Source organism: Ornithodoros turicata, chromosome 2 (assembly GCF_037126465.1).
Source record: "Ornithodoros turicata isolate Travis chromosome 2, ASM3712646v1, whole genome shotgun sequence".
Lineage (NCBI taxonomy): Eukaryota > Metazoa > Arthropoda > Arachnida > Ixodida > Argasidae > Ornithodoros > Ornithodoros turicata.
Genome location: NC_088202.1, coordinates 103,096,424 through 103,108,432, shown reverse-complemented (window position 1 = coordinate 103,108,432; position 12,009 = coordinate 103,096,424). Strand labels below are relative to the sequence as shown.

General features: G+C 42.1%; 1 protein-coding gene across 1 annotated transcript in view; it reads right to left on the bottom strand.

Moving 5' to 3' along the window:
- Positions 1-1,913: 1,913 nt before the first annotated feature.
- LOC135385876 (protogenin-like) overlaps positions 1,914-12,009 on the bottom strand; it is a 180,553-nt gene continuing 170,457 nt past the window's right edge. Inside the window, exon 22 of the mRNA XM_064615454.1 lies at positions 1,914-11,311. Within this exon, the coding sequence (XP_064471524.1) occupies positions 11,027-11,311 (285 nt within the window). The 3' untranslated portion in view covers positions 1,914-11,026. The remainder of the gene's footprint in view (positions 11,312-12,009) is intronic.

The window sequence follows — 12,009 nt, the reverse complement described above, 5'->3', positions numbered from 1 at the left end:
TATATGTTCCATCCTGTTCGTAAATAGAGGCTACTGGTTGACGACAGTTCCCCTATATTCAAACGGGATACCCAAGCGGTCTCCCCTAGCCCCACCCCAATAAGTGAAGCGGGGATTTGCGGAGCTCAAGTCGGCTGCCAGTGGCGTGTAAGTGTTTGCAGTCAGTATGCATCTGTGATTCGACGCAAAAAAGAAAGAAGAAATAAATAGCGCACAAATAGCTCCGTCAACCTCTTGCCAATATTACCTAAATGTTGTCATAACGCTGCCCTTATGAATGTTGCAGTTGTCATGTTGCAGCAAAGTTGGAACAATGTTGAAAACATGCTGTCATTATGTTGCAGTATCATTGCAGCAATGTTGCAAAGCTAATTCAAACATTGTGGCAATGATGGAGCAATGTTCGCATGTAACGTTACTATAGGATGTGGCTTCAAAAGAACATTAGCCACGTTTTGACAACATTTGGGGGCAACATTGCAACAATGTTCCGGCAACATTTTGTGTTACTAGGGGAGCAGATGAAGGGCGGCTCGCGATCACTTATTGCAATAGCTGAAGAGGACTACATCATATTCGTTAGCTCTGCGTCACCTTGCTTCGTCTGAAGGCATAACCCGGCCCCAGAGGCTATCATCTGACATCAGGGTTACAAATCAGTTTCTCCATATCCTAAATCAATATCGACCACCACTGCCCAGCTGTTCAAGACCAGTAGATGTTACATCACTTTATGTGGTGCCCCATGGTGGCATTACCACTGCAGAAATGGCCTTGCTAAAGGAGCAATGAAAGACCCTAATAACGGAATATGTTCTATGATTTTGGTGGAATGTTCACATCCATATGATGCTTTCGCACAGGTACGAATGACAAACACGAACGTACGCGAAGACAAAACAAAAAGTGAGCCAGTCAGAGAACAGGAACAAGGTCTTTCTTGAACCATCACGTCGACCTTCCCCCTCACCTCCGACACCCTTACGATCACTTACTGTGTATTCATGTGAGTGACATATCCTCATGGAGTATTGTAGTGGAAGAAAAAGCAAAAAGACTGCACACGCAGTGGAAGTTCCACGCGTCTAATGTGGAGCATTCGGACGGTGCCAAAATATCAGGAGTGGGCCTACTGCGCGCATAGCAAACAACAACACCGGCCCTGTTGTCTCCTATGGAATATCCTGTGGCTGAGCGCTCGTGCTGACCTTGCGGCAGTAATCCATGACGTTTTGCGCATCTTCTGCTGAAGTATTCTGGGAAATGTTGCGTGTGTGAATACACGGTTATGACAGATGTTCAGGAATAAAATAACATGAGGTGCCTCCAGCTGAGAGGGTTGTAAACTTGACCCTAGTACAGGAACACGTATCTTATGACAAACACAGGAAAAAGTGCTGAAAGGATGATTGATCCATAGACAAAAAAAAACCAAGACTAGGGTACTAGGGATGACAAGGAAATGCACACAAGCAAAGTATCTATGTTCAAGACCTTATTCATTTGTGTTTTCTTGTCATCGATAGTCTTGAGGTTTTTCAGTATGGAAAAAGCATTTCGGCCTTCAGCTCATTTATAGCCGAGAGCTTAGAAGTGCACCACGTAGAAAAATAAATAAATAAATAAAGTCACACCTAGATACTTTTGAGGTAACAAAGAAGCAAAAGAGAGTGCTTTCTTGCAGACTTCACTCCTGAGACACATAAATGAGAATAATTTGTGGCTTTACATCGCGTGACAACTGTGATTATGAGCGACACGCCACATTGATTGGTGTGTGGATTAATTTTGCTCACCTGGGGGTTGTTTAACATGTGAATCTCGCCACACGCCACACCGTATTTAATGTGACTAGTGGAAGACGGCGCGTCAGTAACCCGTGTACCCTGAGACACATAAACCAACACCCTGTATAAAGATAGATATTTACATTTTTATTAGATCAGCAGAATATGTTCATCATTTTAGTTTTCTCCAATGTATGCATTTCCAAGTACAACCAATATGTAATAGTACATTTCATTGCAATGATGTTATACAACATGATACACACTGAAAAACAACATTCACATCCCACCTTAGTGGAACTCTGCTCACCATGTGAAATAAAGTGGAAGAATGCATATCAGCTGCTCTAACCCCAGTGCGGTTTGACTAATATGTTAATGCATAAATTAAATAAATAAATACTGAATTGTTTGAGTGACTGTTTGTCATAGACTTTTCTCAGAGAAATGTGGATTTCGTGTAACTTGAGTCAACGTCATTCTCATGAGTGTCAACTCTGTTTGCTGTTTGTTGGAAGTAGCAAAAGAATGATTTTGATTTTGGATGGGCAATTGCACTCTTGTAAATGACCAATGACGCTGATTTACAAATGGCAACCGAGATAAACTCTGCATGTGTACGCACCCACAACAAAACGCAGTAACTTTGCAATTACTTTCACTGCACACTTTACGCATGTGCATACCGTCAATGTGAGACAAGAAAGGAAGGCATGTAGTATGGAAATTTTTGCAAGGGCAAAACAAAGTGACTGTACAAGAAATCGCTGTACCTATCCTGTCCATGTGATGCTTGTTAAATGTATATATGTTTAATTAAGTATGCCTCTGCTTTGAATATGAGACAATTAAGTGAGCACGTTTGCCACACTAATCTGTTGAATCAGCCAAATAAACGAGAACGATATGAATTTACAAAGCATGTACCACAACAACAAACTGGCACGTGTTGTAGATTAAGTCATAATATTGGCTCATTCTCATGAAAATGTTGCCCCATGTGTTAACTACTTGAGCAGTGACCCATTAAATTGCGTTTAAAACCCGATATTGGTGTGAGATAATGGATGCAACACTGACCACCTCTTGGGAAGTGTAGTAGATATGCAGACCAGTGTACATGTGTGACTGAATAAGCACTGCACCAAAAATAACTTAAATATCCAGAAGTCACTGTAGGACATGCACTTCATATATCTGAAAATTTTATACCACACACAATACGGAATTCAGATTTTAAAAGGCACTCAATTTGAGCTAATCATTCTCCGCTGCTTGTACATTTTAAGTATTACAACATCTCAAATAAGTGGGCATGTCCAACATGTACCCTCCAGGAGCAAGAAATGGAGCATAATGCCAGCCTGCTACGTTTGCTATAGAGGAAAATGCGAGGCAAAAACTTTGTAAGCACAGTCAGAAACTGAACTTGTCGGATGAAGCTCATCACAGAAGGACGTAAAACCAGATGCTTTCAGGCTATAAAATATACATTTCCAAAATAAGGGAAACAAGCCACACAAATTAAGGCACACACGTTGATTTTGTGTAGAGCTGCTTAGAGCTGCATTCTTAGAGCAAACCTTTCCATTATGTTTGCAGAGCGAAGCATAACTAAAACATGCAAGCATTCTTGTTTCGCCACTTCACCATTGCCATTTTTCACCGGTGTACACTGAGTAGTCGCTCTCTGCGACAACACACTACGGAGCTCTCCACTGGAGTGCAGAAAGTTACACAGCTAGAACCTTGCCACTAGACTGTACACTAATACATAGTCCAGCTCTCCAACTTCACGACAGCTCTTTGATGAGGCAACCCACACAACACTCAGCAATAACTTATTGCAAGGACCATTACACTACAACTATGTCTACATGGGTGCATACTTTCCAGTTGTCACGCTTGTACATGTACATAAATACGCCATGCAGCTCAAACTTGCGCTCTCAACATGTCTGGGAACCTGTGTGTTGAGTACTAAATCCAGGGGCTATCCCCATCGAGAAAATCTTTCAAAACACCAATGTGCTGCTGAACTCTCACTGGCCGAAACAAGCTTTGTGTCACGACACTCTCATGTTTGCTCCTATACGTGATGATGATAAACACATATGCACGGAAGAACAGAGGAGAGTGTTGTGACACAGTACAGCATGTGACTAGTGAGAGTGGTACGCAGATCCTTCTTGCGACGGGTATAAAGCCCTATTCTTGTGCGGCTGTTGGAAAACTGAATGGTTCTACTGAAACAACGCTTTTGATGAAAATCTCTGAGTAAACTTGCAAATGCTGAAGAAAAAGTAACATTCGTTTACTTTATCTGTGGCACGATTATAGGACACAAAAGTCTCTCCAGGCTCTCTTTGTAGCCCATAAGGATTGACCTGTTTGAAACCTGAGAATACTTCAACAGAAAAGTCAACAACCTTAGCTTAGGCCAATGTAAGGTGAAAAAAAAAAAAAAAAAGAAGCTAGATAACATACTTAAAAAGCACATACACACATAAAAAGGGTCTGGATGCCAAGCTGTATACAATCGTGCGCAATGCAAAAGGAGAGTTGCAATAAGCTGCACACCTTTGGAACACCTTCGCTTGCCTTGTGCAACTCTGTCACCACAGACATCAAACGAAGGACACCCATAAGGTCTCACTCTTAGCAGTACCTCGTTCCTTTGATAAAGAAACACTGCCTGCTCATCATGGCACACCAGTGCCATATAGAAATACAATTACAGCACAGAATGTAAAGTACGTATTCAAAACTGTTAAGTTCCGCCACTACCACGATGCAATAACACAGGACCCAGCTTTCCAACTGCAGAGCAGTTTTGGAACTTGGCAAACCACAGCCAACGACAGCTTATTGCCAGGACCATCCTTATACAGCTACACCTACACCAATAAGTGGCTTTTACCATGCTATATATGTATGCGCACACGGGTGTTCTCCACTACCCAAACTTGCATGTGCCTCTTTCTCAAGCCTGTGCTCACGCTATGTGTGTGCAATGGAAATCAATATGCCTGCAGACTTCAGCCGAAATGATAAGCTGGTAGATACACCAAAAAATTTAAATCTCACTTAAGGACACGTTAATCTCCTTGCACTGTCAGCGTGGTGCGCATGCAATTAATTGGGTGGATGGAATAATGAGGCAAGTCAACAGTGGTAAGAGACTACAAATTGAGCTACTACAAGAACGAGACACCATCAAGAAGCTCAGAGTGGTGTTCAGAGTGTGGTATCTGCCATGGCTACATTTCTAGTTACAGTAGATGTCACATGTTCCAATCTTCATCCTGTACGTGTTCTCATGCGCATGATAGCATTTGTCGTACACCATTTCATGGGAGTGTTGCTGCATAGTGGTGCAAATGTTCACAGATGTACAATACGCTTGTAGACACTATTAAACAAAAATACATAAAACAGTGAAAGTTGATTTGCCTCACTATTGCATCCTTCCCTTCAAGTGTGAACATCAAGGACGAAAAAAAAAAGTAACAAATGGCAGCAATTTAAGAACAAACCCGCTTTCAACCTGAGAGTGCACTTAAAAAAAGAGGAATAATAAAGAACAACAACAAAGCATGATTTGCATGTAAATGGAGGATAACAAAAATGTCGCTACTACTAGAAATGAGTGGAACAACAGCAGCTTGTACGATGCTTAATATTTCCTGTTTTTACACTCCCTGAGAAACTGCATCCAAGCTGAGCCAAAAACATTCATTTTAGTAAAACAATACATATAAAACAAACTGAGGTAGATAGAAAATCAAAACACGGCTGGTCTCAAGTCCTATTTTTCTGCATCTTGATTTCTTGCCATTGCCAACAGCCATCACCTAGGAAACAGCCCAGTACAAAACCATATGGATAGAAGAAATATCGTGCAAGTAGTACTGCTCGCCAGGGACTGTACAATTGTGCACACAATCCTGTCTCTAATTGTTGATGCCCATGTTGTCATACTCCTGACAGATTCAAGTCATTGCCATCAGAATCTTAGGGGAGAAAATGTCAACAATTCCAGACTGCCTCTCACAGAAACACAATGAGCCTGCTGGTGCATTCAAATATCTGTAGAAAGAATGTTTGAAAATGTACGTAAAGCGTACCCCTCTTCAATGTCCATGAAGTCTGAATATATGAATGCCATGACAACTGAAGAGTTGCTAAAGCCCTTCAATTAGTATATTAAAAAAAGAAAAAAAAAGAAAGGGATCAAACCAATGCAATGAACGCAATGCAGTATTATACAGAGTGTGTCATGAGATGCAGGCCAAAATTTTCATAAATCTCCATTATCTTCAAAAACTGCACTACATAAGCCTTATTAAATTTACAAAATTAATCACATTAATCAATGCAAGGGAGTCAATGGTTTAAATAAGACAACTGTAGACTGAAGGACTATGGTCTCCAATCCGCAAAAGAACCTGCACTGCAGTAGAAACAGCAGCGACCTCACATGCTGCACTGTGAGCACTGAAAAAAATGCAAGGTCTCTGTGGACCCTGCAGAGATTCATTTTAGATGCGGCCGCATTTCATCCTCTCCACTGTGTTCGATCCCTCTCAATACACTGGCTGCCATTCCACAAAGTATGATTTACCCCTGCTTTGCAATGCAATGAAATTAAAGGTAAGCCTTTATCTTTGTTGTTGTTCCCAGAACCTCCTATCTATGAAGTAAGGTGGGTCAATGAAGATATAAAAACAAGCACAATAGCGATAATTTTCGTGGCATAACAAAGTGTGGGTGCACAAAGTCAGTGCAGAACATAGGGAAAAAATGCAAGCGATCTGGTACAAGCTATGTGACTGATACACTACCCTAAAGGCCCGTTCCGACATACAGCGCTTTGCTCCACAGCACTGGAAAACAGAGCTGTTTTTCCCTCCTCTCCCGGATGCGACTCGATGGAAAACAGCGCTTGGCGAAGTTGAGCTGCAGTGAACTTTCCCATCGCTGTCTCCCAGCGATAGGCTCCCTGAACCAATGAGAACGCGGCGGCGCGCTCACGTGACGGTACGATCACGTGAGATCACCAAGTACAGCGCTGGGACACGCGCTGCAAGTGCGAACCCCACAGTGGAAATACAGCGCTGTTTTGCAGAGCTGTGGTGCAGCGCTGCGGAGCAAAGCGCTGTATGTCGGAAGGTGAATAGCCAGTGTGTTGAGGACGTAAATTGGCCACGCCTAAGGCGAAACTTTGCTGGGAACACAGAGATTTTGTTTTTTTCAAACTCTCATAGGGCACCGTGCGAGCTCGCCGCAGTCTCCATTTTCGCAGGTCGGAGGACTAGGGGCATTGGTCTACAATTTTCTAACTTAAGCCATCAGCACATTTTTATTAATTAACGAGCATTTTTAAAATTCTGCGTTAGCGCCGCGAAGCAACTGTGGCTATGACATGGACAGATAGAGAGAGGACAGCAGGAAGGGGGGACAGTGGGGCTAGTATACGTCCTGTGCAGACTTCAGGGGGAATTGTGCAAACATTTGTCTGGAAAGTCTGCCGGAAAATCCAGAGGAACCTCCCAGCCGGTACTGGGATTCGAGCCTCCGTCATCTCCCAGTCTCGGCGTGGAGGTCGATCATCCTAACCATTACGCCAAATTAATGACAAATAATTTTGTCAATTCATTAAGGGGAGCACTGGCTTTTCAAATTATATTACGTACATTGGAGTGGGCCATATTGGAAATAGGCATATGCAGCACAGTTTTTTAAGGAAAAACGTAACGTGGATTTATGAAAATTTGTGCCCGTTTCTTGTGATGCACCCTGTATATGAAGGCCAACTAGTTTGACCTGCAAGCTATTCATATGTACGCTTCTGTACAAAGAAAAATGTGTAATTTCCTTGTAGGCACTCTCACTAATCTTGGACAAAAATCTTCAAAATGGTGGGAGCAGATTATTTTGCTTAGTGAGGGTAAAAGACAAGTGTAAAATATAGTATTTGTCTGTTGGTTTACAAGGTTCCTAGAAATCCTCAGCTACAAGACTCTATGGGGTCCCTACTGGGACTGTAATCTAATGATGTAAAATGCTTTTTGTAACAGGTCCCCACACAGGTCCTTAAATCTCATTAATGCAACCCGTTGTGATGCTGCAGCAGATTTGCAATCGCAAATTAATTTCTAGCTATATATGCGTGTGCAAGTACATCTATGTGCAAAGTAACAATATCGTGGAAATATATGGCACATATTTCCCTATGCGTACTGTTCTGCTGATTCGTGTGCTACCTAGACAGACTATGCAGCAAAAAATGCAAGCAGCATGGAAGGCACTTCGAACGTAACATTCTCTTATCGCGTCGTATGAATATACGGCCTCCAGGAACTGTCACGCAAAATATTTCCCTTGCGAAGTGAGAATTTCGTTAGATGTTGATGTTGATAAAAAAAAATAATAGGGAGAGATTGAATAAAATTGAATTTTGTTAGAAAATTAGTTCACAAGAATGCACGCAGTGGTGGCGATCTCGCCCATGCAACTCCAGGCGTGTGGTGACATAAAGTCCCTCAGCGCCTTTTATTGGCTGCCGAGAATTGCCTGCTAGCGAAAGCAACCAGTGAAGATGCGGGATGGGCGGCATACTTTTGTTCGAATATATATCCCAGGACTTCTAGCTCTAATTTCTACTTCTCCTGAAATTTCTTTTTTTTGAGTCCTTCCATGCTCCTTTAAGCCCGCAATGCAATAAATGGTGGGCGAGTTAAGCTCGTAAAAAGCTTTTACAGAACTAGGAACCTTGTCAGATTTTGAACGTAAGTGCGGCGTGAAACCAGAAAGAACGAGACTATAAACTGTGTGATAACTCACACAGTGTCCATGCAGATTATGTTTAAGTACCATGCTCTTTGAATGTAGACATCTTACAAAGCTCACGGTATAATCCCAAAATGAGAACTTGAAAGTGCCCCATTGTCGACACTCCTTCCTTCTTTCCAATACCATGTAACCCATCCTTTTTTTTTCTTCTGTTATTCTTTAACGCGAATGTAGCAAACTGTTTGGATGTGTACATTCATGTTCACATAATGTTGTTGCCGACCTTGCAAATCTTGTAAATGTTTTAAGGCACCAGAGATGAAACAACTGTATATAGAAGACAGGGGCACGATACACACTGTATGCATCAGGTGCAAACATTACTCTTTTGTTTCTAAACAAATTCTGTCACCAATATTAGCTGCAATTCAGGCACGTTCACTGTAGAGAAGCGATTCTGTGATTCTGCTCAACTACCGCTTTCAATGATCTGCACTTTTCTGGCTTCCAATAAAGGCCCTGTGATGAAATGGAAACAGAAACGTAGGCAACCAGCTGTGCACAAAGGCTGAAGAACAATGAAGTTGGCACCTTTTGTGTTTTGTGAAATGGGCGTCTATACACTTGGCGTTATGATCCTCTCACATATACACATGAAGAAGGAGGGAAAAAAAAAGAAAGAGAGAAGAGGTGACATAATGATGTCTATTTGAGCATTATGGAACATACATTATTTACACTATCATTACATAACTTTGCTTGGAAAGGTATAACAAGTATAATTCAACACCACATTTCGTATAGTGGAGAAAATTTTCTGTAGGTATCTCTTAAGTTAATAGACCTCTGTTGAAATTATTACACACAAATATGTATTCTCAGAATATAAGAAGTAAGCCTCTGGTAGAAGGAAAATGTACATCATACACTATCGGATTATACGACATGTCTTTGGTGTACTGAGGGACACACAGTACTTTGTACCTTCATGCATGCTGCATTGCTGATTGCAAATGCTGATGTCGTTCGGAACTATTTACAGCTAATGGGTGTGGGTTTTCAACATGGGCATGCCACTGCATCTGCTACACATTGCATGTGGGTAGCCAAATGCTGTTAGCACTCTTTCTCAAATGTGCTTTGTAGCAAACTACCCAAATGTATCCAGTACTCTAGGTCAGAAGCCTTGTTAAGGGGCTCCCGTCTTCCAGTTCATTGAATCTCCCGCCACTGCTACTCATTGGAGCAGATTCAGGCATGCAACAAATATGACTGGTACGGCAATAGAAGTGATTTGCCGCAGGAATCTCATTACTGCCTTCATTATGCATATGTGGCAGAATTCTACTTGTCTGATGGCACGGTATGTCTCTATCCGAACTCAAGACAGTAATATAGTACAATAAGTGTGCTTTTTTTTCCTGTAGTGTAAAGTAGAGAGAAACATGGCTCAGTATGAAAGTATGAATTAGTGCAAATTAGTAACTCGTGACCACTGGTGATGACATTTGTTAGACTGTCTCATGGAGGACGAACCTTTTTTGGCAACGTATTTTTCTTTCTGCCCTGTCTTCCAAAAATTAGAATGTGCGGAGGTTCCCTCCACTTGCTTTTAAAATGGTCCGCTAAATTTTTTTCAAAATATCAAAAATACAATCCGCCTTCAACAGAGATGGAAGGACAATATGGCGCTACAAAATAATGTGACAGTGATGTATGTGCTAACATAATACATGTGTAAAACAGTGGGTTGGTGAACAATCTATGAAGAAAAATACCCGCTTTCTTGCTATATATTTTTGTCAGTTTCCGGCATTTTTCTTTTCATGTTTTGTACAAGCAGAACTGAGCAAAGCGAGGTGAGCAATGGTGGCAGGATGTGGTGCTTCCTTTTGAAAGCGAGAGCATTTAGTGCATCTACAGCAACATGATTAACTTTCCTTTCCTTTCCTGTCACGGTAATGAAATGCTGTTTCTTGTAGCAGATGCAGTTTTCACCTGCTAGGGCAAATGTAGAAGAAACCAAATGTGAGTCCACATAAAACAGCACCCTGCCACCAAAGTACCATTTTTGATTTGCTTGCTTGCCCACTGCTGTCTGCAGAAACCAACGTGCCCTGCATTACGCTTGCACAGCTTACCAATGTTGGGTGAGTGTGGCCAACTGTGGCATAATATCAAGTATCCTCAAAACTGAATGTGTCACGCAAAACTTTTGAAGAAAGCGCTCAAGGTCCTGAGGCACCTTGACCACACTCTCTACCTGAAATTGTGGGAACAACCTGGACTTTGCTACCACAAACGAAGTTGTGACCTCTACACTGGTTGGTCCATGGAAGTGCACAATATAGTGGTTTACCTGCCACACTCTCAGTGAGACAGCACAGACGACTGTCACACTGGCTGTTGTTCCGCCCATGTTCTTCCACAACAAGCAACAAGTTCTATGAGGTAGGGCTTGCAGTAAGTGAATGCTGTGAGCTGTGCGTACTGCTACGGCTCGCCGTGGACATCAGCGGACGGTGGGGTGATCGCGGAGAGTCGTCTGTGACAACTGTCTCCAGCGTCGTTTCTCCTGCCGTTGATAGCAGGTCGTTGGCTTCTAAAAGAGGCGTTGGAGCACCATCTTGGTCCCACTGGTCCTCACACAAAGCTTTGTCACTGGCGTCGTAGCGCACTTGCTCCCGAGGAAGTGGCAGACGTGTGCTTAAGTCCACATGTTCGTCCCGCTGGAGGTGAAACCAGTGAAGAGCTATCAGATTCCACCATAAGCAACAGTGCAAACAGCAAGATGCTAATGGCATAATTGGCTCAGTCCCATGTCACGGATCTTACGCGTATCGTGGAGGTCACAGTGCAACTGGCAATTTTTCGTGTCTAACACATCCCTTTAGAAGGTTTATGATAATTGAGATACATTTTTGGCTCTACCTCATTGCTGTCAAATTTTAATCAACCTCAAAGTGTTTCGTGAAAGAAATGTTTTGCAATATGGATTCTACAGGTCAGTGTGTGTGCTGTTAAGCTGCGCGTTAAAGCATTCGTGGGGTAGCATCATGCCAGAAAAAGCTAAATGTGTAAACTTTAGACATATGCCATTTGTAGACGAAAACTTTGTATATTCGTCCATATAACGTTTAAAAAAATCCTTCTGTACAGCTTAGTGCAATTCGAAAATATGCAAAAGTAAAGAATACTCGTAGGATATTATGTTGCAAAAATAGATCCTACGAAACAGTTTCACTTAGAGCATGTCAGAGATGCTTATTCTGTGCAGCTGAAGGCCTTTCAATGACAACAACACTTTCTTGTAATGATAATAATCAGGGATGTCTCAACACGACAGATGAAGCTCTACCAAGGTGGCCGCTGAGGGGTCTTTCAGTTCCCCTTGAATGTGCGTAGTTATGTGCATGTGCAATTGGAC